This window comes from Martes martes (assembly GCF_963455335.1).
Source record: "Martes martes genome assembly, chromosome: 1".
Taxonomy (NCBI): domain Eukaryota; kingdom Metazoa; phylum Chordata; class Mammalia; order Carnivora; family Mustelidae; genus Martes; species Martes martes.
This window is the reverse complement of record NC_137888.1, coordinates 155,512,331-155,539,249: the sequence shown is the minus strand read 5'-3', so window position 1 is coordinate 155,539,249 and position 26,919 is coordinate 155,512,331. Positions and strand designations below refer to the sequence as shown.

At 39.2% G+C, this 26,919-nt stretch overlaps 1 protein-coding gene across 4 annotated transcripts in view; it reads left to right on the top strand.

The window, feature by feature from the left end:
- The window catches only part of ANO10 (anoctamin 10), a 218,966-nt gene that overhangs the window by 115,963 nt on the left and 76,084 nt on the right, over window positions 1-26,919 (top strand). Inside the window, exon 12 of one of the 4 annotated variants that reach the window (XM_080796632.1) lies at window positions 3,955-4,013. The exons of the other annotated variants lie outside the window; for them this stretch is intronic. Coding sequence (XP_080652758.1) covers window positions 3,955-3,984 — 30 coding nt within the window. The 3' untranslated portion in view covers window positions 3,985-4,013. Of the gene's footprint in view, window positions 1-3,954; window positions 4,014-26,919 lie in introns of those variants that run through there. 4 annotated transcript variants of the gene reach the window in all.

The window sequence follows — 26,919 nt, the reverse complement described above, 5'->3', positions numbered from 1 at the left end:
TTTTTTTTTTTTTTAAAGATTTTATTTATTTATTTGACAGACAGAGATCACAAATAGGCAGAGAGGCAGGCAGAGAGAGAGGAGAAAGCAGGCTCTCCATGGAGCAGAGAGCCCGATGTGGGACTCGATCCCAGGACTCTGGGACCATGACCTGAGCCGAAGGCAGAGGCCTTAACCCACTGAGCCACCCAGGCGCCCATTGGCTTTGCTTTTTTTAAGGTGAGAGCTTTTAGGTGCTCTCACTTTAAAATAAAGACAGAATTTGGAAGTCTAATGACTTATTTGATTTCTCAAGCTTTTGCCAAATGGTAGATCACAGTCAGTTTATTCTTGAATTATCTGCCACATAAGCATGGTGTCAGTATTTCATAGTGTTTAAATGAGAAAAATTGTACCAACCAAGAACGCAACATAGAGATGAGACTTAAATTTTTATTGAATTAATTACTTTTGCCTGAAAACTTCTCCCCAGGTAGAAGGCCAGCCTACGTTATCACAGGCATAAGCTATCAGAGTAAACAGAGCCACTATGAGGTGGGAACTGTTGCTCAGTTTCCTTACCGGTGAGATGGGGATAAAGTTCGTACCTCCTGGGATTGCTTTGATTTAATATCCTTTTAGAGGAGGACCTGGTACATGATATCACATGTATTAAAGCAAAGCATAAGAAGCAGGCCTGCTTCTGCAGAGACTGCCTCTGGTAACATAATTTCAGGACACCCTGGCCCTGGCCCACGATACGTGCCTGTTTCTATGAGGCTCGGCCCTCTTCTGCCAAAGTCCAGGGGATCTGCCTGTGTGTGAGTGATACTTCTCTTTCTGCTCATAACCAGCAGCAAGAACCCTCTGTGCTAAGATTATACTTTGTCCAAGCAGGGAGGCCACGTCCACTCACCTTCCTGGGAGCTGTGTGTATGACCCCACCCCAGGTTCATCTGACAGTAGAGGGAGGTGTAAGGACATCTGAGATGGGGTCTAGGATCTGAGGAAGTATATGAGCTGTTGATCTGTGCTAAGATTAAAAAAAAAAAAGACTTAAAAAAAAAAACCCATCAACTGTTCTTAACTGTTTTCTTAATACAATGAACTGAAGGTTAACAGTGAGTAGATCATGTCTTGTTTTGTTTTTGTCCCTGTGTCCTATGACAGTACCTAGCATATGGTAGATGCTCGATAAATCTTTGTTGAATGAACATTTCATGAATTATTTTCATATTCATAAATAAAAAAGAAAATATACTATATCTTTTTTTATATATCTTGACAACTCTTATCCAATGTAACACTTTTGATATGCTAGCTTTCTTAACAGTTTATAAGACTGTATCTTCTCAAAGTCATGTAATAGGCCAGAATTTAATTTGAGGAATAATAAAGGACTTCTCTATTTGTAGACCAGCAGATAAATAACGGCTTATTTCTAGGCAGAGTGTTGCAGGATAGGGGACAAGAGGCAGGTCAGGAATGGATGGAAGATCTACTTTTTGGTGTACCCTTTGACTATTTTTTCTAATCATGTGTACACATTACTTTCTCAAATGAAAAAAATATGACCCATGCTAAAAGAAAAAAAAGTACTGTTATTTGTGCCTTAACATGAAGACAACATACCCATGTTGCTAATTAGGTGAATAGGGCCACAATTGTAGCTCACCTTCCAGGGCATACCCAGTAGTTGTTAGGACTAGAAATCTTTTCAAGAAATGTTTGTTTGTTTGTTTGTTTTTAGAGAGAGAGAGTGAGAGAGCAGGGTTGGGGGGCAGAGGGAGAGAGAGAATCCTGAGCGTGCCCTGTGCCCAGCATGGAGCCCAAAACGGGGGCTCCATCCCAGACCCCAAGATCATGACCTGAGCTGTAAATAAGAGTTGGATGCTTAACAGACTGAGCCACCCAGGCACCCGTTCAAGATTTTTTTTAATAGATTGTTCACTCAGTTGGATATTATAATACAGTAGAGCCCTTAGCTTTTCTCTGGGAAAAGCCCCCAAATCTGCCTACCCTATAGCTCAGCTTCTGTCGAATAGGCCAGGGAAATCACTTATCAATCATAATCATCAATCATAAATCATACCATGATTTATTTCTTCTTCCAAAATCCATACTGTGGTCACCCATGAATTCAGATCTAGACTTGTTTTCTTTTAACAGTTAATTTTAAGTTATTTCATTATTTTAATGCTTATTACTAGTGCAGCTTGCTCATACAAAGTTCTACAAAGTGGTCTAACTCAAGATTTCCTGAGAAGATGATGAAGTAAGGGGATAAACCAGCAAACATTACAAAGAAAAACGAAAGTTTGGGGGAAAGTACATCAGTACAGAAACAGGGAGCTCATGGGAAAGCGGTACCCAATGCAGCCTATAAGGATTGATAGGTTTTCACCTGATAGAACAGGTGAAGGAAGGAAGGACAGACCAACTTCAGAAAGACACCGAGAACCAACCCATGACTTCCCTTCCTGAGGAAGTTGGTGCAGTGTGAGGAGAATTCAGTTTAACAAATGCTGTCTGACTGCTACAAACCCTGCTCAGCAGAGAGCCAAGGGCAGGCCCAGGAGAAGTGGAGGCCCTTTTCTACCCAGGATTCAGGAACATTCAGAGACTAGGGGCAAGATATTGCCACGATGAGCCAGAGTTTAGGGACAACCATCAGGCCTACTGACAATTATTTTATGGAGCTTTCTTTTGTTTCTTTTAGTATTTAATTAGATATGATTAAGGACATGGTAGTTGTAGGTGAAAGTAAATAAGCTAAAAGAGAAATCCATCATCCAAATCTACCACCAGAGAAAAACACTTATATTATAAAATGAGTAAACAGTGTATGAAAACATATGAATCTGAATAAGTCAGGTAGAATAAATGTGAGATAATGGTCATGAACATTTTTGAAGACAATAATGCAGTGGTAAGGCTTTACCCTATCATATCACATCAGAACGTATATATAAATGGAATAGAACAGAAAGTCCAAGGACTGTCGGAAGTATAGATGTACACAAATTTGGTGTATGTTATCATAGGTATTTCCCATCAGTAGAAAAATGATAGATTGGTTGTTGAATGGTGTTGAGACAACTGGCTAGCCATTTAGAGGAAATAGATAAAGGTCAATCCCCTCTTTAAATTATACACTGAATTTAAATTTAGTAAAATTAAGGATATAAATGTAAACATGAAAACCATAAAAATATTCAAAAGTATTATAGGTAAATATTTAGCTGACCTTTGGATGGGGAGATCTTTACTATATGAGTGGCACCAAAGGAAGAAACTGTGAGAAGATTCACAAATTCTTTAGTTAATGTTGAATGTCAAGTTCAGGACTAAAGGGAGCTGTGTGTCCAACATTAGGTAATTGATTAAAACCTCTTAAAATGGTGTACCTTGCTGCCATAAAAATAAAACTGTATTTGACTCTTTATTATTGGAAAGATGGCCCCAGTAATGAATGAGAAGTGAATAACTTGTACATTTGTGTATTTGCATTATTATATGCATTTCTGTAGTAAAAGGCCTGGCTGGTTGTGATCCACATTCAACAGTGGTAGTTTTTAAGTTAAGATTTGGACAATTTATTTCCTTTTGCTTTTTCTATGTCTTATTTATTTTTTTTCCCCTATAGTGATTACATATTTAGTCCAGTTTAGTTAAAAACCAAGACAAAAATTTCCATAAAATAATTGGTGATTATTGGAGAGAAAAGTAAGCTTTAAACTTCCCTCTCGCCTAGATCAAATAAGCTTCTTAAAGGGATCTTGGGAACCATCTGTTTTATTGCAAGATTACTCTGTTTCATTGGGTGGTAACTTGAGTCCACATGACCATAAATGTAAATTCCTTTCAACATAAAAACCGAATGTATACATGCCTACTAAAATGACTCTAAAAGATTATATATATATAAATATATAATATATATGTATTTTAAGATTTTATTTATTTATTTGATAGAGAGAGACTCAGCAAGAGAGGGAACGCTAGCAGGGAGAGTGGAAGAGGGGGAAGCAGGATTCCGCTGAGCAGGAAGCCTGATGTGGCCTCAATCTCAGGACGCTGGGATCATGACCTGAGCTGAAGGAAGTCGCTTAACCACCTGAGTCACCGAAGCACCCCATAAAAGATTATATTTTAAATGGTGATTTCTCTTATTATACCTGATACTTGATTTTCTTATACATTTATTCTTTTTAACCAGCCTTTGTTTTGTCTAGTTTCTCTGACTTGTGCAGCAGAGAGCTGTTTTAACATCCAAATTTATTTTGGATAAACAAAATTAGTGAAAATGCCTTTTAATGAAAGCTTTGGTTCGGCCAATTTAAGCTGTTTATAAATCAAAAACATAATCAAGGAGAGATTATTTTAGCTCATTGTCCACCAAGAAACTTTTAGCTGCCAAGAAAAGTCCTCATTTCTGGAGAAACATTGCCCCTCCTGCTTCGAGTCCTCCAGTGGTTTACTGACTTGGAGAAACAGCATGGCGGTTTCGGATAATCAAGTTTGATGGACTTTTTTGAGCCCACCAGCTTTCTCTTTTGAGCCATTGGGTTGACAGTCTCCTAATAGGAACAAGGAAGAGATTAGAAGAAAAGAGCTCTAATTTTCTCCATTCTCAGACCTCCTTCTCCCCTTCACCCCTGGCAACCACCTCCTTGACTACAGTTTTGCCTTTTCCAGAGTATAATGGAAATGGGGCCTTTTGAGTCTGTTTCTTTCACTTAGAATAATGCATTTGAGAGTCATCCGTGTTACTGCACTTACCAATAGTCCCTTTGCACTGCGGGATAGCATACCAATGTGTGGATGCACCATAGTCTGTCTGTCCATTTTTTAGAAGAGGGATATTTTGATTGTTTCTGGTTTTTGCAATTTTTGAATACACCTGTTATAAGCATTTGCCTAATGTTTGTGTAAATAAAGTTTTTCATTGTATTTGGGTAAATAGGAGTAGGATTATTGTTTCATATGTAAAGGGAATATTTGACATTGTGAGAAACCACTGGTTGTTTTGCATAGTGGCTGTACCATTGTGGGTTCCCGCCAGGCATGTATTAGAGTACCAGTTCCTCCACATCCTTGCCAGCACTTGGTGGTGTCAGTTTTTTTGTTTGTTTGTTTAAAATGTTATTTATTTATTTGAAAGGGAAAGAGCACAAGCAGGGAAAGGACAATGGGAGAAACAGACTCCTTGCTGAGCAGGGAACCTGATATGGGTCTCAATCCCAGGACTCTGGGATCATGACCCAAGTCAAAGGCAGACGCTTAACCAACTGGTGGTGTCAGTTTTGTTCAGTTTAGCTACTCTAGTGGTCGTGTTGTGCTGTCTACACTTGTGTTTCTCTGATGACCAGTGATGTTGAACATCTTCTCAGGTATTTACCTGTGATCATGTATTTCCTTTGATGACGCGACCATGGCAGTGACTATTGAAGCGTGTAGTTTCAGTTACAGTTCTCATGTTGATGTTTCACGGTGTCAGGTCTGTCTGATTGTCTCTTAAGTTGTGTTTGTTTCTTCTTCCTCCTTTTTTTTTTCTTAAACTGATCCCCCTGTCCCAATGTTTTATTAGAAATTAGGTTTAGAGACTAAATTAGATTCAGTTTCAACAGTTTTGTCAAGAACATTTCATGAGCGATATATATGTGAGGGATAAAAAAAATGCATCACACCATGATGATACCACCTATTGCATTGTAGCAGCTTCCCCAAAAGTGGGAACAGCTGGAATAGTGTCCTGGACTCTGCGAGAAGGACAGCTGGAATCAAACCCAGGTGAACAGGTTGGACCTCAGTGCAGAGGGAATGGATGGTGGGGGGTATGGGTCCATCCAGGTGTGGGAACTGACAGATATCCTCTTCTGAAGGCTTCTGTTCTCTCAAAATAGCAAGTAAGGTTGGTGCTGACATTGAGGACATTGAGAGAGGTATTGGAAGTTTAAAGAGACAGGAGAACGTGTAGAATCAAACTGGGGAGTGGGAGATTGAATGGACCAAGGGAAAGTAGCATATGCCAGGCCCAAAGGGCCCTCTTGAGGACATGAGTTGAACATGGAGATCACTTGAAGTTGTTTTTCCCCTAACCATTGTTGTGACTGTATTGTTAATAATTAGAGCAATTTTAGAGCAATCGTGGGCTTTCACTTGTAAATTGTCAACTTGTGAATGTGAGAGTATATCACATACAGAAATGTCATTGGTAAAACTGGTTACAGTGTAGAATTTTAACCCCCAAGATATTCACCTGGAGGCCCGGGACACCCATCCTCTGCAAGGGAAGGACATTATGAAGTTTCAAATCAAGAGTAGAAAATCTTGCAAGCAATATTCTATTTCCTAAGCATAGAATTTTGAAATGTTGAAACTCTGTGTCTCTAAAATGTGAGACATTTTATGGCAAATAAGGGTAAAATCAGTGTTTTATTTATTCTTGATTTCTTTTCTTAGTCTTTCTTTTGAAATTGGATTCACTTTTACTGTTAGTTAAACCTGGGACTGAATGTTTGATGTTACTTTAAATAGGTTTCCAACAGAGGGAAAGTGTTTTCTGAATATTTTCTGGGCCATCACAGCAATGTTATGTAAGAGAGAAAATTGTTATAATATTTTTCTAAAAATACTTCAGTGGAAAATTATTTTGCAATTAGAATATGTCTGTTTAAAGATGTAATATTAAAAACTGCAATTTTTAATTAAGCCACCTGGGTGGCTCAGTGGGTTAAGCCTCTGCCTTCAGCCCAGGTCATGATCTCAGGGTCCTGGGATCAAGGCCTGCATTGGGCTCTCTGCTCAGCAAGGAACCTGCTTCCCCCTCTCTCTCTGCCTGCCTCTCTGCCTACTTGTGATCTCTCTCTCTTTGTCAAATAAATAAATAAAATCTTTATTTTTAAAAAAACTGCAATTTTGATTAACAATGTAATTTTTTACACTGATTTTATTTTTAGAGCAGTTTTAGTTTCATAGAAAAATTATATAGAATATAGAATATACCATGTAATCCCAATACCCCCAAACAGTTTCCCTTATTATTAACTTGCTGCATTAGTGTGGTACATTGGTTACAGTTGATGAACCAATATTGAGGCATTATTATTAATAAAGGTCTACAGTTCACATTAGAGCCCACTCTGTGTGGTACATTCTACAGCCCTTAACAAGTGCACAATGCCATGTATCTACCATTATAATATCATATGAAAGAGTTTTACTATCCTCAAAAATCTCCTACATGTCACCTGCTCATCCCACCCTTCCTCCCACTCCATCCCCTAATCCCCTGGCCACCATTGATCTTTTCACTGTCTCTACAGTTCTGCCTTTTCCAGAATATCATATAGTTAAAGTCATATCGTATGTAGCCTTTTAAGATTAGATTCTTTCACCTAGTAAAATGCATTTAAAATTCCTACATGCCTTTTTGTGGCTTAATAGCTCATTTCTTCTCATCACTGAATAGTATGCAATTGTGTAGATGTCCCATGGTTTGTTTAGTCAGTTAGGTACTAAAGGACATTGCAGTTGCTTCCAATTTTTGGCAAATGAATTAGGGTGCTATAAACTACAATGTGGCTTTTAAAATATAATTGTAATGGTTGATACTTTTCTCAAGTTAAGTAGTGCTGACATTTGATAGACCAGGCTTTGACCGGTTGCTCACCGTAAGTAGGTCCAAGAATGTTTCCAGATGGCACTAGCCATCACAAAATCAGGCAGTCAAGCTCCTCCTTGCCTTGTGGGGCTTGTAGTCTATCTAGTGAAGGGCTAAGTTACATAAAACATATATCTAAGGACTTAAATACTAAACAAACATGTGAACCCCTACGAGAGAACTTTTAGGTACTTTCGTTATTAGAAGATTAAACACTAGACACCGAACTATGTTTAAGGAATAATTAGAGACCCAAGGCAGTGGGTTTCCTTAGGAAGAGTCCTAAGGAAGAAGCAGCCTTTGACTGTGGTATCTCTATTTATTATGGTTGTATTTCTAAAGGTAAAAGTTATGGCCCTTGGGACTTTCAGAAACTTTCCAAGTTTTCACTCCTTATAGTACAAGTATTGAAAAAATGATCTTAACAAGCCCTGAAATACTGTAAAAGAGAATAGTAAAATGTCCCTCTGTGGGTCATGTGCTGTGAAGTCCTAATCGATAGGAGATTAATTCAATATGAACCTGAAAGAACTGTTAGGAAGGCAAATCATAAAAAGAAACAATTTGATATAGGACCAAAACCCACCTCAAAGTTTAGAGAAGAGATTCCCAAACCACCACCACGCTCTAACCTATCGAGGTTGCTTGGCTTGAAGTCTGGACGCATTCATTACAGCAGTAGGCTTGAAAATCTTGACTTAAATTCAGAGTCTATGTGAGGGCCAAAAGCCCTGTGAGATCACTCCCTCCTACAGCCCTCTGTCCAGGGGGAGCCACGTGCAGATGTGCCAGGCGCTGGGCGGCACTTCTTTCACCAGAGAAGTGTCCCCCACCCCCACGCGCACCCCCACATGCTCCGTCCCCGTGGCTCCTGTGCAGGAACTTTCCATTTTTCCAGGGCACTTCCTGTTACAGAAAATCCCGTGGGCTAGAGACGGTTCCCGCATCCATCCTTCCAGCACTTTTTGAGGACTCTGTGCTATGCTGTACTGCACACTGGGGATACGACGGTGACTGAAACAACTGTGGGAATTAAGAAACTGACATGTAGAACAGATCAGAATCCTTTAGAATCACCTGCCCAGCCAGCATAGTGCCCACAGCTATTTTTTTGACTGTGATATTATATAATGCACATGAGAAGGCACTGCCAAAAATTACAAGGCCTTGTGGCTAAAACAGGGAAGTAATTAATTTTGCTATGAAAGAAAAACAGGTTGTGGTTTGAACTCTTTATAATTAAAACTTAAAATATGACCCAAAAGGCTTGCATTACATTTTCTCAGGCAACTCAAAAGAATACTTATGCTCAAATACTATGAAGTCCATTGTTGTGATGAAAGCTGAAAAAAATTCCTGTGTATCTTACTTTAATTCTCTTTACAACTTGGTTTGTACGTATCTCAATCTGACACACATCTATTGCAGATGAAGTTGAAAGAGTTGAGGATTCACTGCATCATTCTGTTGTGCAGTCTTCTTAATCAGTTTTTCGAGGTATAATTTGCATACAATAAAATGGACTGATTTTAAATGTTTCGTTTGATGGGTCCTGACAATTGTATCCACCCATGTAATGGCCACTACAGAACAACTTAGACTATTTCCACATCTCCAGCAAGTTCCTCCTCCCTCTCTGCAGTTAGTCTCTTCCCTATCACAGACCATCGCTGAAGTGCTTTCTATCACTGTGCATTATAGTTGCCTATTCTGGAAATTTATATGAATGCACAACACCATAAATAATGTTTGCATCTGGCTTTTTTATTTAGCATAATGCCTTTGAGATGCATCCGTGGCATTGTGTGTAGTGTGATGTGTTTTTTATATTGCTGAGTACTATTCCATTATCTGAATATACCACAATTTTCTTTTTTTTTAGTTTTGTTATGTTAATCACCATAAAATACATCATTAGTTTTTGATGCACTAAGATTCATTGTTTATGCACCACACCCAGTGCTCCATGCAATACGTGCCCTCCTTAATACCTACCACCAGGCTCACGCATCCCCCCACTGCTCTCCCCTCTAAAACCCTCCATTTGTTTCTCAGAGTCCACAGTCTCTTATGGTTCATCCTCCCCTCCGGTTTTCCCCAATTCACTTTTTTTCCTTCTCCTAATGTCCTCCATGTTATTCTTTATACTCCACAAGTGAAACCACTTTCTCTGCTTGACTTTTTTCACTCAACATAATCTCCTCCAGTCCCATCCAAGTAGATGCACAAGTTGGATATTCATCCTTTCTGATGGCTGAGTAATAGTCCATTATATATATGGACTATATCTTCTCTATCCATTCATCTGTTGAAGGGCATCTTGTCTCTTTCCACAGTTTGGCAGTTGTGGACCTTGCTGCTATCAACATTGGGGTACATATGGCCCTTCTTTTCACTACCCCTGTATCTTGGGGTAAATACTCAGTAGTGCAATTGCCGAGTCATAGGGTAGCTCTATTTTTAATTTTTTGAAGAATCTCCACGCTGTTTTCCAAAGTGGCTGCACCAACTTGCATTCCCACCAACAGTATAAGAGGGTTCCCCTTTCTTCACATCCTCTCCAACACACATTGTTTCCTGCCTTATTAATCTTTGCCATTCTAACTGGTGTAAGGTATCTCAATGTGGTTTTTGATTTGAATTTCCCTGATGGTTAATGATGATGAACATTTTTTCATGTGTCTCCTAGCCATTTGTATGTCTTCATTGAGGAAGTGTTTGTTCATGTCTTCTGCCCATTTTTTGACCTGATTATTTGTTTTTTGGGCATTGTGTTGAGTTTGAGACGTTCTTTATAGATCTTGGATATCAGCCCTCTGTTGTGTCATTTGCAAATATCTTCTCCTCTTCTATGGGTTGCCTCTTTGTTTTGTTGACTGTTTCCTTTGCTGTGCAGAAGCTTTTTATCTTGATGAAGTCCCAAAAGTTCATTTTTGCTTTTGTTTCCTTTGCCTTTGGAAACATGTCTTGAAAGAAGTTGCTGTGGCCAATGTGGAAGAGGTTACTGTCTATGTTCTCCTCTAGGATTTTTTTTTTAAATATTTTATTTATTTATTTGACAGAGATCACAAGTAGGCAGAGAGGCAGGCAGAGAGAGAGGAGGAAGCAGGCTCCCTGCCGAGCAGAGAGCCCGATGCGGGACTCAATCCCAGGACCCTAGGATCATGACCTGAGCAGAAGGCAGAGGCTTTAACCCATTGAGCCACCCAGGCGCCTCTCCTCTAGGATTTTGATGGATTCCTGTCTCACATGGAGGTCTTTCATCCATTTTGAGCTTATCTTTTTGTATGGTATAAGAGAATGGTCGAGTTTCATTCTTTTCCACATAGCTGTCTCCAGTTTTCCCAGCACCATTTATTGAAGAGACTGTCTTTTTTCCACTGGATATTTTTTCCTGCTGTGTCAAAGATTATTTGACCAGAGTTGCAGGCCTATATCTGGGCTCTCTACTCTGTTTCATTGGTCTATGTGAATATACCACAATTTTCTTACCCATTCACCTGCTGATGAACATTTTGGTTGTTCCCATATTTTTACTGTTATGAGTGAAGCTGCAGTGAACATTCTCATACATGCTTTTTCATGTACATATATCTTCATTCCCCTTGGGTAATTAACCTCAGGATGGATTTGCTGAGTCTTATGGTAAGTATATGTTTAATTGCACAACAAACTGTCAAATTGTTTCCAGAGTGTTTCTAACACTTTATACCTCCACCAACAAAAGCTGTGAGAGGTACTCCAAATCCATGCTTATGTCAGTTTTTTAGTTTAGTTTTGTTTTAGCCATTTTAACAGTTGCGTGGTGATATCTCCTTGTGGTTTTAATTCGCATTTCTTTGGTGACTGATTATGTTAGAGCATCTTTTCATTGGTGTATTGTTAGCTATAGTTTATTCCTAGAGGCCTTTTTAAGGTTTAGGAATTTCCCTCTATTTCTGTTTTACTGAGTATTTTTATCATGTAAGAATATTGAGTTTTGTCAGAATGTTCTGTGTGATAGGCCGTTTTTCTCCTTTATTCTGTTAATGTGTTGAATTCCATTTATAACTTTCTGTTGTAAACCAAACTTATATTACTGTGATATATCCCACTTGGGTATATTTTGTTACAGATTGTTAGATTCAATTTCCTAATATTTTGCTAAGGACTTTTATATCTATACCAATAAGAGATTTGGTCTGTAACTTTCTTTTCTTGTAATGTCTCTGTCAAGTTTTGGTATTAGAGTAATACTCTCCTCATAAATTGCCTTCCTCTTCCTTTTTTCTGAAAGAGATTTTGTAGGATTACTTGTTGTTTGTTTTTTGTTTTTACTGGTATTATTTTTTCCTTAAATGTTTGATGTAATTTTCCAATAAAACCATCTGAGACTGAGAAGTTTTTAAATTAGGAATTTAATGTCTTTAATAGCTATAGGGAGGTATTCACATTTTATATTTCTTCCTGCGTCAGTTTTAGTGACTGGTTCTTTTAAGCAATTTGTCTATTTCATCTAAGTTGTTAGATGTATTGACATAAAGTTATTGATAATATTTTCTCATTGTTCTAATTTTTATAGAACTTTTAATGGTATCCCCTTTCTCATTCCTGATGTTGGTAATTTCTTTCTTCTCTTTTTACTATTAATCTGTTTAACTAGGGTTTATCAATTTTATTGATATTTTCAAAGAAACAACTTTTGATTTCATTGATTTTCTCTACTGTTTGTTTCCTATTTCACTGAATGCTGAATTTTCTTTTAGTATTTTCTTTATTCTGTTTGATTTTTGTTTGGTTCTTTTTCTAGCCCCTCTTAATTCTATTTCTTGAAAGACTTCTTAGACTAGATCCCCTAGCTCTTATAGTGAAGTTTTTATTTGGGGAGTCATTTGGTAATTTTCTTTTTTTTTTTAATTTTATTTTTTTTATTTTAATTTTTTTATTTTAATAAACATATAATGTATTTTTATCCCCAGGGGTACAGGTCTGTGAATCGCCAGGTTTACACATTTCACAGCACTCATCATAGCACATACCCTCCGCAATGTCCATTTCCCCACCACCCTCTCCCGTCCCCCCTCCCCCCTATTTGGTAATTTTCAAGAACTCTTCCTGGTTTTCTGATTTTTTTCCTTTTTCACAAGTGTCTGTTCTTGCTATATGAATGCAAGGTTTTCTTACTTCTCCCTAAAGGATCCTTTAAAAAAAAACAAAACAAAACAAAACCTTCTCTCTGTTCCCTAAATTATGTTTCCTCTGGCATCCATTTTCTTCTTTTTCACCTTGGGGTATGTATGTATAACTATGTGTCTGTCTGTGGGGGGTTTTTTGTTTTTGTTTTTGAAGGCTTTTCTCAGATGTCTGATGGTTCTTGGCTCTGTGTTTATAATTGAGGACTAGCCAATAGCATGGCTTGCTGAGGATAAAGGCAGGGTCTCTGCTTTATGCTGGTTGCTTGCTGGTAGGCTAGATTATACTGCCAGTCCTTTAGGGCCAGCGCATGGAATGTGTTGCTGAACTCCCCTCCCAAGGACGTTCATTAATTTCTCTAGTAAAGACCTCTTTTACGTGTGCATATGAGAGTTCTTTTAGCTGTAAGCCATTTGCTCAAAGGGCTGGGGAGGGACTGAGCCCTCTTATCACTTCCCCCCCCCTTATGAGAACAGTGTACCAGTATGGAGCCTTTCCAGGGTTCTGTCAAGTTGGTTGGCTTCTTCCATGGCTGAAGCTCCCACCTCCATCAGAGTTCTAGACTCAGTTTCCTATGCTCAGTTTCATCATCCTATATTCCTTCATCTGTTTTCAGATTTCCATAAATTTGTAGAAATTTCCCACATGCTCATCATCTCCTTCCCATTTCCTTTGTTATTATGAAATTGTACCTTTTGTATTTCTTTGCTGTCCTTTGGATGGTCTTTCCAGATGTTTGTGAGAGATAGATGGGAATCTTATCTTAAACCAATGTACCTCATTCCTTTTTAGCTGCGTTGCATAGAAGTCTATAATTTCTACTCCTGTGTTCTGTGCCCCTGGGCAAGTTGTTTAACCACTGTGTTCCTCCATCTTAAAATAGAGCTAGTAGTACCTACTTCATACAGTTATTTTGAGGACAAAATGAATTACTGTATATAAAGCCCTTAGAATAATTTATAACAGAAGTAAGACCTACATAAAGGTTCTTTTTGCTGTGCTTCGGTTGTAGCCTAGCTGTTTGTGCGCACTGGGCATTTAGCTCTGTATGTGTTCCACCAGTGCTGTGATAGGTGTCCCAGCTTAGTTTCATAATCTGGATGCATGTGAGATCTGTCCACCAGAGATCAACAATGCTGAGGGGAAGCCACCATGCATTCTGGATTTTCATAGAGATACCACATCACTTTCTGTTCTACCCTCCAACCAATGGTGGATCAAAGAATTCTCTTTTTTTCATCTTGTTTCTAATCTGATAGATGAATGCAGATGGATAATGTACTTCCATCCCTCAGCCAGAGGGTTATGGTAATAATTAAATAAACACACTTAATTAAATTAGATTTATATTTAGAATCTCTAACAATCCTGAGGAGCCGCATGAGGCCCCCAACCAACCAGGGATGTGTCCATGAAGCAAGTCAGGTGGAGGCTGGGAAAGGCCCACTGTGGTGGTGGAAGAATTAGAGCTCATCCACAGCCTGAAGCACAGGCTTCTGCTGCCACAGCTAAGCTTCATCAGCCCCACCAGCCGGGGCCGAGCTTTATGAAGGCATGAAAAACAACGTGTTGGCCGTGACTGTTGGAAGCCTGAGCAGAAGCTTCTGATAGCACCAGCCTGCGGTGGCAGCTGAGAAGCACCTTCATCAGGAGCATCCCACCCAGAGCCTGGCAGCTGCCCTACGCCTTTCAGCCATGTCACCTGCTTGCCCACACGCATCCACTCCATGCCCCAAGCTTCTCTGCACAAGTCCTTCTTTCTCTGCGGCCCACAGGCAAGTACTGCCACAGGCCACTAGAACCATGTTCCATCACCTTTGAGCCTTTTCTCACCCTCAGCCTTGTCACACATGACTCTATCATATGGAAACCTTGCTTCCCCCCATTAGTTCCACCCACTGTGTGGTGGGTACTAACTGGGTGATGTTCCGGCTTGTAATTCTCCCTTTACTAGGGAAGCACACGAGGTAAATAGAGGTCTGAAGGCAATCCCAGTCCTTTTCACTCAACAGCACTGACTCCTGAAGGGGTGGGGGCTATGGCCACCAACAGAATAGAACAGAAGGTGAAGATGACATGGTGGCAGGAGGTGGCGGTAGTGGAGATGGGTGGACACAAAGCGAGTCATGGAAAGAGGTGCCACACTAGGTAGGAAGTGACAGTCAGCCATTGCTCTTAGAGCTATCCAGTGGCCTTGGGGCTAGAGTTTGCCCACCTTACACTAAATGGTGCTGCCTCTTTACTATGACCTAATTCCACACAACTCAGGGAGCTCAGAAACTTTGCCTCACCCTTGTAGAAACATGGGGTTAGAAGCTCATGGCATACAAGACATTGGTTTAAGTCTAATTGGAGAGTTAACAGTCTGCATTTCCTGTCTACTGCTAATTTCATTTGATGTTAATGGGAATTTGTAATCTGTAAGAGAATCCATTAGAAATATCTTCTGTGTGGAAATATTTTCAGAATATTTTATTGTTATAGTCAGTAAAAGGAAGATGTGGAGTAGTTTTGTGGAACAATCAAATTATTTCAGCTTAAACTCAAAAACTTTTCAGGGCTACATTGTCTTGTGCTAAGACCATCCTTCCAAGAAGGGGGAAACAGGTATGGTGGAAACTTTGTTAAACTTCTCCTTAGAACGTATTTTTCTAAAGTGTGTCTTAGACCTTTAAGAAGATTCACCTGCTGGGTGCTATATGGCTCTTGTTGAACAATAGTCTCTATTGTAAAGGATTTCTTGACAAGGACTCTGGGATCAGCACTTATAACCGGCCTCCAGGGTTTTAATATTTCTATTTTATAAGTAACAAAGGTCACATGTGGCACAGTGGGGATATGTTGTTATCTCCCCTTTTCATAGGTACTAAGCTGGGAACAAAAAGGGTTCTTGACCCTTCTTCCTGTATTCATTCATCCACTGTCTTTGTTGGCAGGAACTCGGTGAAAGTAAGGCAGAGAAACTTGAGCAATTATTCTAAGATCACACAAAACTTCCACAGGGGTAGGAAATGGGGCTCCTTGAGTCTTGGTTGGCCTGATCCTGAGCCCAGTGGGCCCCAGATACATGATGGTACAGCTCTCCCTGTAGCACTGAGCTCCATCTCAAGTGGCAGCTTCTCAGAGCCCATTAATTTGATTTCCATCTGGTGCTGATCTCCTCCTTGCAGTCGATTTTATTTGAGAATAGAATTTATAGTTTAGAGATGGAAAACAAAAAGCATTTTGTGAACTAGGAGCCTGTTGGAAACATACATTTATTATAAAGTGAAACATGAGCACATTTTTGCAATAAGCTCTGCCTGTCAGGGTAGGCTCTGATGTGTGTGGTTAGCATTCGGCTAAGAAGTATTTCGTGTACTAAGTTATTAATCATAGTGTCAAGTCCAATTCTATAGGAGTCTTTTTATCTACTTTTCTCTCTTGATATTTCAAATTATGATTAAAGCTTTACCGTTTATTAGATTCAGGATTGACTAATTTAGTTTTTGGCAACTGTTACTCCAGATCCTATTAAATACCATTCATGAATTGAGATAATGATTGTACCAAAATGTGTCAAGTTTATAGAATGGAGATACACTGTTGCGTGATTATCATGCTATGTTATAGTTATCTCTGGAGCAAGATATATAAGTAACAAATAATAGAAAGCTTCACGTATGAAAAACACATACCTACTAACTGTATTTCTTTTCTAAGAATACTCTACTCCCTTGCTCCATGATCACTACCTCAGATAAACAAATCAAGTTGATCCTATGTCTTGATTCTTGATACAGGCATCTTTGCTTGTATTTTATTTCATTTATTCCTACTTCTGTGGCACTCCCACACTGGCATCAATGTCCATCCTTCACTTCCACTCATTTATTTAATTGTGTTGTTCTGTGCACGTTCTTAAATTTATGTGTATAGTCTTGGGCTCTGAACCTGTAATTATTTTTCACTTATTACTATGTTGATGATGTCCATGTTACTGTGTGTGTGTGTGTATCTGGCTCATTGTTTCATACCACTGCATAGATTTCAATCTTCTGAATATCCCAGAATTTATTTGTCCATTATCACTGTCTCTGATTATTCTACTTAACATTTTCTCTTTACCATCACTCCACCAAAATGTCACTTCTCAAGGTCACCAGTGACCAGCATTGCTGACACTATTGTCGTTCCTCAGGCCTCATCCTACTTGACTCCCTTTTCCTGGAAACACTTTTCTGTTTGACTTATGTCACCTGCTTTTCCTCCTGTCTTTCTGGCCACTCTTCCTTAGTGTTTCTCTCTCCCTCTCTGCTTCTTGCTGTCTTTTCTGTCTTCCCTGTGTGCATGTGTGTGTTTGCATATGTACATGTGCATATGTGTGTGTCTGTATGAGCACATGTGTTCCCGACCCCTGAGGCTGCCCTCTGAGGCGAGGCTGCCTCGGACCCTGTCTTTGTACCCATCTCCTGGTCTGCATGCATCGCCTTGGCAATCTCATCTGTTATAAGTGCCGTTTAGATGCTTTTGAATCTCAAATTTTTATTCAGAGCTCTGTAAACAAAAGTTCCTGTTTGACTTCTTCATTAGGGTTAGATATCTCAAAAATTAATGTTTCCAGAGATGAAATAAGCTGATGGTGTCCCCGAAGCCACCCTTTCTGCAGACTTTTCTGTCACGATCAGTGGAAACTTCATCTTTCCAGTGCCTTAGGCCTAAAACCTTAAGTTTCCAACTCCCCACTTTCTCATTTCCCCATCTGTCTTCAGGCCAATCTGCCTGGCTTCCCCTTCAGAGTCAGGGCACTCCTCTCATCACCCTCACTCACCCCCACTCGGTGGGGCACAGGCCACCACCGTCTCTCATCATCCCCTCACTGGCCCCTGCTGCTACCCTCCCTCCCTAGTCTAGTCTCAACTCAGCAGCCATAGTGGTCTATTAATCACTTTACCCAGACTATGCTATTCCTCCACCCAGAAACTTCCAACAGGTTTCCATTCCATGCAAGGCAAAGCCTGTGTCCTCACAATAGCCTATGAAGCACCCCCAGGATCCAGCCCCATGTTTACCTCTTTCTCATTCTCAGTTCCTCCCCTTCATTCACTGCGTTTGAGACATACTGGCCCCTCTCATTCTTCAAACAGCCTTTCAGGCCACTGCCCTTGCTTTCCCCTCTAACTAAAGTGCTTCCCCACAGATGTCAGCATGCCCAGCTTCTTTACCTTCTGTGGGTCTTTGTTCAACACTCAGCTTCTTGGCAAGGCCTGTCCTGGCTCTCCTGTCTGAATTTAGCCCTCCCCCCAATACTTCGTATTCCCTTCTTTGCTTCCTAAGTGATACTTATCAATCTCTGACAAACTGTATGTATTACTCATAGACAGTTTAATTATGTGTTTCTGCATAAAGCTAAGCTCCAAGCAAGTTTTAGTTCAGTTGAGATTCCGCAGCACCTCAAAGAGTGACACCCAATGTCATGGGTGCCCAGTGAGCATTCATGATGAATGAGTACACATAGCAGTTATCTTCAGGATTCCCTGTGTGATACTAGCATAAGGATAGACTTACAGACTAATGGAATAGAATCGAGAGTCCAGAAATAAACCGCCATGTATGATTTTCAGTAAGGGTGCCAAGACAACTCAGTAGAGAAACTATATTCTTCTCAAGAAATGGGGTTGGGACAACTGGATAGCCACATGTGAAAGAATGAAGGTAGACTCCTACTAACACCAGATATAAAAATTAACTCAAAATAGACCAGAGACCTAAATACAAGCGCAAAAACTACAGAGTTCTTTGAATGAACATCGATGTAAATCCTTGTGCCATTGAGTTAGGCAGTGGTTTTTTAAACATGACACCCAAAGTACAGACCACAAAAAGACAAAAAACTAGACATCATAAAAATGTACAAGGTTTGTACTTCATAGGACATCATCAAGAAAGGGAGAAGACAGGAACAGAAGGGGAGAAAAGTTTTGTGAACATCTGATAAAGGACTTATATCTAGAATATACGAAGAACTCAATACTAGAAAGACAAATAATTTTAAAATGGGCAAAGGATCTGAATAGACATTTTTCCAAATATGAAAAATGGCCGATAAGCACATGTAAAGATGTTCACATTGTTAACCATCAGAAAAATACAAATCAAAACCACAGTGAGATACTTCATACTCATAGGAAGGTTATAATAAAAAAGCAGATAATAGCAAGATAATAGAAGAACTGGAATTCTTATACATTGCTGGTAGGAATGTGAAGTGGTATAGCCACTGTGGAAAACAGTCTAACAATTCCTCAAATATTAAACATAGAGTTAGCATATGGTCCATCAATTCTACTCCTAGGTATATACTCAAAAGAAATGAAAATATATATTCACACAAAAATTTGTACATTAAGTTCAGAGCAGCATTATTTATTTCTCAAAAGTGGAAATAACACATATGTCCATCACCTGACAAGTGGATAAATAAGGTATGGTTTGTTCATTCAATTGGATTTATTAGATAGCAAAAAGAAATGAATTATTAATATACTCTATAATATGGATGAAATTTGAAAACATTATGCTAAGTGAAAAGTCAGTCACATATGATTCCATTTATATGAAATGTCTAAAATAAGCAAATCTATAGATATAGAAAGTAGGTTAATGATCATCTAGATTAGGGGATATGGAGGATTTGTAAGTGATAGCTAAGGAGGCTGGTTGTTTGGAGGGATGTAAGGAAATTGTTCTAAAATTGACTGTGGTTATGGTTGCACAACCCTGTGAATATATTAAAAGCCATTGGATTATACACTTCAGATGGGAGAATTATGTACCAATCAAGCTGTTTTTTAGAGAGGAGAATGCATTTACAAGTTGAGAGAATGTTAGGGAAGTCTCTTAGAATTGCCCTGCAACCTATTTTATTAGTAATATCTTTAGCCTTTGAGGGTGGATTTGACTTTTAGAATAGAAAAAATAATTGGTACTGAATCTTGGCAGTTTACTGGGTCACCAAACTACATACTACAATTGGAAATGAAAACCAGTGACAGCAAAAACCATTTTCACTCACTCGCTCTGGTTGTACATCTAAGTGTTCCAAAAATCTTTGTGATTTTTCTATTCTAGTTCTTTAAAATAATTATACAGCCTCCCAGATTCATTGCTAATTGAACAACAGTCATTTGAATATAAAATTCTAGTGTATTTGTTTAAATTTCCTCTATATTTATAGTCTCATCTAAGTGCATTTGGATTCCTCAACTACATTGAAGGGTACTTGTGTGGAAGGGTTTGTGTTGTACTAATTTTGTAAGCTCTCCCACCCCTCTGCTCCCATCCTCCATTTCTAACCACCATGCCTAGACAAAGTCTAGATGCTTTATTTGTTCATTTTTAAAGATTTTATTTATTTGACAGAGAGCACAAGTAGGCAGAGCAGCAGGCAGAGGAAGAGGAAGAAGCAGGCTGTCCGCTGAGCAGGGAGTATGATGTGGGACTCGATCCCAGGACCCTGAGATCATGATCAGAGCGGTAGGCAGTCGCTTAACCCACTGAGCCACCCAGGAGCCCCAGTAAGGTGCTTTAAAATCCTCATTATTTGACTGATTGCTGTCACAGTTCACTTTCCCTGGGAAGCAAACTCAGAGACAGAAGCTAGTGTGGGGGGCATTTGTTAGGGACAGCTCTTGAGAATCACCACCTGAAAAGAAGGGGAAAGAAGCAGGAAGGAGCAGAGGGAGAAGATGAGCAGCAATATAGTATCAACAGAGACCTCAGCTGATTCCACACTTAAACTGGGATGATCCTGCATAGTTATCCTGAGTTGGGACACAGTGGCCAGGCTTTTTTTTTTTTTTAAGATGTATTTATTGTTATATGCAACTAATGAATCACTGAATTCTACTTCTGAAACTAATAGTGCACTATTTGTTAATTAAATTGAATTTAAATAAAATTTTTTAAAGACTTATTTATTTAAGAAAGAGAAAGCAGTCGAACAGAGGGAGGGGCAGAGGGCAAGGGAGGAAATCTCAAGCAGACTCGCTGCTGAGCATGGGACTCCATCTTAAGACCCTGAAACCAAGAGCTGGGCCAAAATGAGGAGTCTGATGCTTAACTGACTAAGCCACCCAGGTGCCCCTCAGTGACCAGGATTTTGTTCTTCCCCCCTCATAAACACCCCTCATAAACACCCTTCACTAGGTGAAGGCTGCCTCAGGGGAAGGGTGGGCATTGATGTGCCTTCCAGCAGCACCCTCAAAACCTGGGAGAATACGTCCTACAGTCCTGATGAGGCATTTAGAAGACATGTTCCTGCATTCTGTACAATTACTTTACACTCTCAAGTATTACTCCTCTTAAGATTCAACTCCTTAAGCAACTGTTGTGGCAGTAGGCTCAGAGGGCACAATTCAGATGTTATAAATTTGTGCTGTGATACATTTTGAAAATAAGGTTTCTTCTTACCAGATGGTCATTAACTTTAAGATTATATAAGATACCTATCAATACTGTATTATAAAGCCTAAGCAATAGAAGAGAATGCCTGAACTTGTCATTCATCTAGTCCATTCACAGAAGTTCATCTGTGAGGACAGTAGAAGCTAAGGAATTTATAACCAACATGCAGTTTTTCAGAACTGTGCCACAGTTTGTTAGAAACACTGTTTAAGCTTGCTGTATTGCATCACAAAAGATGGCACAGTGTTCTCAATAATATTTTCTAAACCACAGGTTCCTTTGATATGGCTTTGGTTCACGTGGACTTGAATATTATGTTCAGGAATCTTATTTAAAGTTTATCACTTGATTTTTAAAAATGTATCACAAAGGACAAAGTTATTGATACAAGATTCCTTTATTATAACCAGGGAACTCTCTAAGATATCTGATTCTAATACAGGTGAAAAGCCAGATATGTAATTTTTCACAGCTTCAAGAATCAGATTTTCTGTATTTTCAGTTGCATCCACAGACATATAGACAACTATTTTTCTGCTTGATTCTAAAAACAATGGTAAAATTTAGTAGAACAAAAGTCAGTTGTTTTCTGATATATGAGCAATGAAAATTGGAATTTGAAATTTAAAATATGATACCATTTACATTAGCACCCCCCTCAAAAAGCTGAAATATTTAGGCATAAGTCTAACAAAATATGTGTAAGATCTTGATAAGGAAAACTGTAAAACTCTGATGAAATAAATCAAAGAAAATGTAAGTAAATGGAGAGATAGTCCATGTTCATGGCTGGGAACACTCACTATTTTTAAGATGTCAGTTCTTCCCATTTTGCTCTATATAGATTCAGTGCAGTCCCAGTCAGACTTCCAGCAAGGTCTCTTATGGATATCAACAAATTGATTCTACAGTTTATATGGAGAGGCAAGGGCCCAGAATAGCCAACATAATATTGAAGAAGAAGAACAAAGTCAGAGGACTGACACTAGCTGGTTTCAAGAGTTAATGTAACATTTCAGGAATCAAGACTGGTATCGGCAAAAGAATAGAGAAACAGACCAATGGAACAAAATAGGGGGACCAGTAATATATACACTTACATATATCCAACTGGTCTTTGACAAAGGAGTGAAGGCAATTCAATGGAGAAAAGATGGTCTTTTCAACAAATGGTGAACAACTGGACATACACATGCAAACTAATGAATCTAGACACACACAGATCTTAAACCCTTCATAAAAATTAACTCAAAATGGATCAGAGACCTAAATGTAAAATACAAAAGTATAAAGCTTCTAGAAAATCTGGGTGTCCTAGGGTTTGGCAATGATTTTTTAGATACAGTTCCAAAAGCATGAAATAAATAATTGATAGGTTGGACTTTTTTAAATTAAAAACTTATGCTCTGCAAAAGATAATGCTGTAAGAGACTGAAAAGACAAGCCACAGACTGGGAGAAAATATCTGCAAAAGACACCTCTCTTAAAGGACTTGTATCTAAAATACACAAAGAACTCTTAAAACTCAACCTAATAAAACAACCCATGAATAAACAATCCAACAGCTCATTCACTGCTGGTGGGAATGCAAAGTGGCACAACCCTTACAGACTGGACTCTTTCGCTTAGCTGTGGAAGACAATTTGGCAGTTTCTTACAAAGCTAAACATACTCCTTACCTTAGATTTTAGCAATTGCCCACCTAGACATTTACCCAACTAAGTCAAAAACATGTCCACACAAAAACCTGCACATGAATGTTTATATCAGGTTTATTTATGACTGATGAAAATTGGAAGCAATCAAGATGTCCTTTAATAGATGACTAGATACATAAACTGTGGTACATCCATACAAATGGAATGTGTTTCAGTGTTAAATTAAAAAGAAATGAGCTATCAAGCCATGAAAAGATGTAGAGGAAACTTAAATACATATAACTAAGTGGAAGAATTCAGTCTGTAAAGGCTATAATCATGTATGAGTCCAACTATATGACGTTGTAGAAAAGGCAGACTGTAGAGACAGTAAAATGATTATTGGTTACCAGAGGTCTCAGAGGAGGGAGAAGGGATGGGACGAGTAGGTGACCCACAGATGTTTAGGGCAGTAAAACTATTCTTATGGTAAGTAATGGTGGGTACATGACACTATGCATTTGTACAATAAACCCTGATTTGAACTGTGGACCTTAATTAATAATAATGTGGCATTATTGGTCCATCAATTGTAACAAATTCACCACACTAATGCAAAATGTTAATAATAGGGGAAACTGAAGGAAGGGAGGGTATATGGGAACTCTGTACTTTCTGTGCAATTTTTCTCAAAACTAAAACTGTTCTAAAAATAGAATTTCTTAATAAAAAATAATAGCAAAACATCATTAGAATTTGACATGTTCCAATATAAATTAGGCTAATATAAGCCCAAAATGTGAGGTCTCTATCCTTGTACAGAACTGAATAGATGTATTTTCTTTCTCCTCTCCCTTACTTTTTTTCCTTCCCTCAATCCTCCAACCTTCCCAGATGCTTTTCTTTTTTTTTTTTTTAAAGGTTTTATTTATTTATTTGACAGACAGAGATGACAAGCAGGCAGAGAGGAAGCAGAGAGAGAGAGGAGGAAGCAGGCTCCCTGCTGAGCAGAGAGCCCGACGCGGGGCTCGATCCCAGGACCCTGGGATCACGACCTGAGCCGAAAGCAGAGGCTTTAACCCGCTGAGCCACCCAGGCGCCCCCCCCAGATGCTTTTCATTGTGAACAGAAAGTTCACATTAATAAAATGCAGATGGATGTTAAAGCGTATAAACAGATGCTCAACACCACTCAAAGTAAGAAATGCAAATTGAAACTAAACTGAAATACCGGTTGTCACCTATCAGACTAGAAGAAACCCGCAAAAGACATATTATTCTGGGTCTACCCAGGGGGAGCAATGCGTACCGCATACTCAGCTGCTGGGAGTGCATACTGGCTCAACGCCACGTATGAAACAATTTGGCAAAATCTGCTTGAATTGAAACTGCATGTGTCCATGGACCTAGCAGTTCTATATTTGGAATTTTATCTCACAAATATATTTGCATACACACGAAATGATAAATACATGGGGTTATTCACTGCAGCATCCTTAATAATAACAAAATACTGGAAAGAACGTATATGTCCATGAGGGTTAAGTAAATTATAGTTGCTTTCTGTGTACCAATATGGAAAGAGCCCTAGGGTGCCTGGGTGACTCATTCAGTTAAGTGTCTGACTCTTGATTTCAGCTCAGTTCATGATCTCAGGGTCCTGGGATTAAGCCCTGCGTGGGCTCTGCGCTCAGTGGGGAGTCTGCCCTCTTGCCTGCTACTCCCCCCTCAATAAATAAGTAAAATCTTTTTAAAAATATGGGAAGAGTTCTGATATTAGTAAGTCAAAAATCAAAGTGCAGAACAATATTGCTGTGTGTTCTTTTTATGTAAAAATAGCGAAAAGTAATGACATACTCATATTTACTTGTATATACGAGTATGGGACACAGGAGGGCACTGGCAGACAGGGACAGAGGGAGAGTTTTCTGGCTAGCTTTTTTCTCCTCTAACCAATACCTTTAAACATGTATTTCAAAAACCTAAGTACGAACATGAACATTTTTAAAATAATAAACTCAGAATAGCTAGGAAAGATTGTCTTTGCTATTGTCAAGCCTTAGAAATTATTTTTATCTCCCTATGAAAATCCCTCCCTTGAGAGTTTCCAGCAGGGTGATTGTTAATGTGATTTTGTAACTTTGAGGGTCCCTGGTGAAAACCTGACTTTGCCAAAGAGGTAGTTCAGATTTCTCTGCTCTTCTAACAGTAATGTTCATGAAACATATCTAGTTGACTTGTTTAAGAAAGAGAAAAGTAAGAAACCAGTGTTTTCTTTAAGAAAATATCTCAGTGAAGAATATAAAGTTTAACTTTGATCTTGAAAAAAAAAAAAAAACGTAACTGTAGAGTCCTAGCCCTTTTCTTCTTTGATAGCAACTCTACTCAGTTGTATGAAGTTTCTCTCTTTTTGAGTAAAGACTCTTGAACCAGCTTTATTTTTTACCTCCTCTTTCTTCTACATCCACTGCCTCTATGCAGCTCGTTTTCCCACTTCCTTTGCTCTGGCAAAGAAGTAAGATGTTACATTAAGGCAAAACCTGACAAGTGCCAGATATTGCTGGTAATTTCTACAAGGAGTAGACATGAATGCTGAATCCTAGTGAGCCCAGGGGAAAGACAAGGTAGGAAGCATTCTTTATTGAAGCCATCCCTAATGTATACTGAAATGTGGGAAAAAAACCCAGTCCCCAGAAGCAAATACCAGTGGAGGCTGTAGCCTTCCCTACCAGCAGCTCTTTCTAAGAACTGAACACACCTGTGTTAGCTCCCTCTGCCTGGCGTGTTGCCTTCACTCTCATCTGTGTTTGGACAGCTCCTGAGAAACTGACAGCAGGGACAGGATATATTGCTTCTGCTGTAGGAAGCATCGACATAGGTTTGAAGCCATAGGACCTGAGAACTGATTAACAAGTATTTAGCTGAATTGTTTTTAGAAGGTTTCTTTCAAACCCTAGTTTGTTTTACCTGAAAAATTTTAGGAAATGTATATGATAAGAGAATCGTGTTAAATTTACCAGGAAGTTGGCACAGTAGTGCAGAAACTTCTCATATACCTCCTATTTTTAATATCTAACATTACTATTATTAGTGAACTCCTGCTAATACATTATTGCTAACTAAAGTTCATAGTTTATTCAGATTTCTGTACTTTTTTCTAAAAGTCCTCTCTCTGTCCCAGGATTCCATCCAGACTACTGTATTGCCTTTAGGTGTCATGTCTCCTTAGATTCCTCTTGGCTGTGACAGTTTCTCAAACTTTCCTTGTTTTTGACGACTTTGACAATTTTGAGGAGTACTGGTCAATATTTTGGACATCCCTCACTTGGGATTTGTCTGATGTTTTTCTCGGACTGTGGATTGGAGGGAAGAAGACCATGGAGGTGAAGTGCTCTTCTCATCAGGGGCATACACTGTCAACATGACTTATCAGTGTTCACCAGGTGAGGTAGTATGTGTCAGGTTTCTGCACTATAAAGTTGCTCTGTTGCGCCCATTCCATATGTACTCTTTGGAAGGAGGTCCCTATGCTCAGCCCACACTTAAGGAGTGGGGCTTTATGCTTTTTTGGAATTCTTCACAAGGGAAATTTGTCGCTTCCCCCCCGTATTTATTTATACGATCATTTATTTGTATCAATATAGATTCATGGATATTCATTTTATATTTTGGGTTATTGGCCTTTGGGGGCTCTTTTAACTGGCTCCTCTGTCTCTTTGACACCCCCCATCCCATTTATGTGTATGTGCATGTGTGTGTTTCCTTTTTTGAGCACTCCCTTACTTTCTGGCATGATAAGATGCTCCGGGCTCATCTTATGTATTTCCTGCCCCAGTCCTAGAATCAGCCATTTCTCTAGTGAGCTCTAGTTCCTTGTATTGAAGAATGAGATTAGAAACCAAGATCTGGGGGCACCTGGGTGGCTCAGTGGGTTAAAGCCTCTGCCTTCGGCTCAGGTCATGATCCCAGGGTCCTGGGATCGAGCCCCGCATCGGGCTCTCTGCTCCGCGGAGAGCCTGCT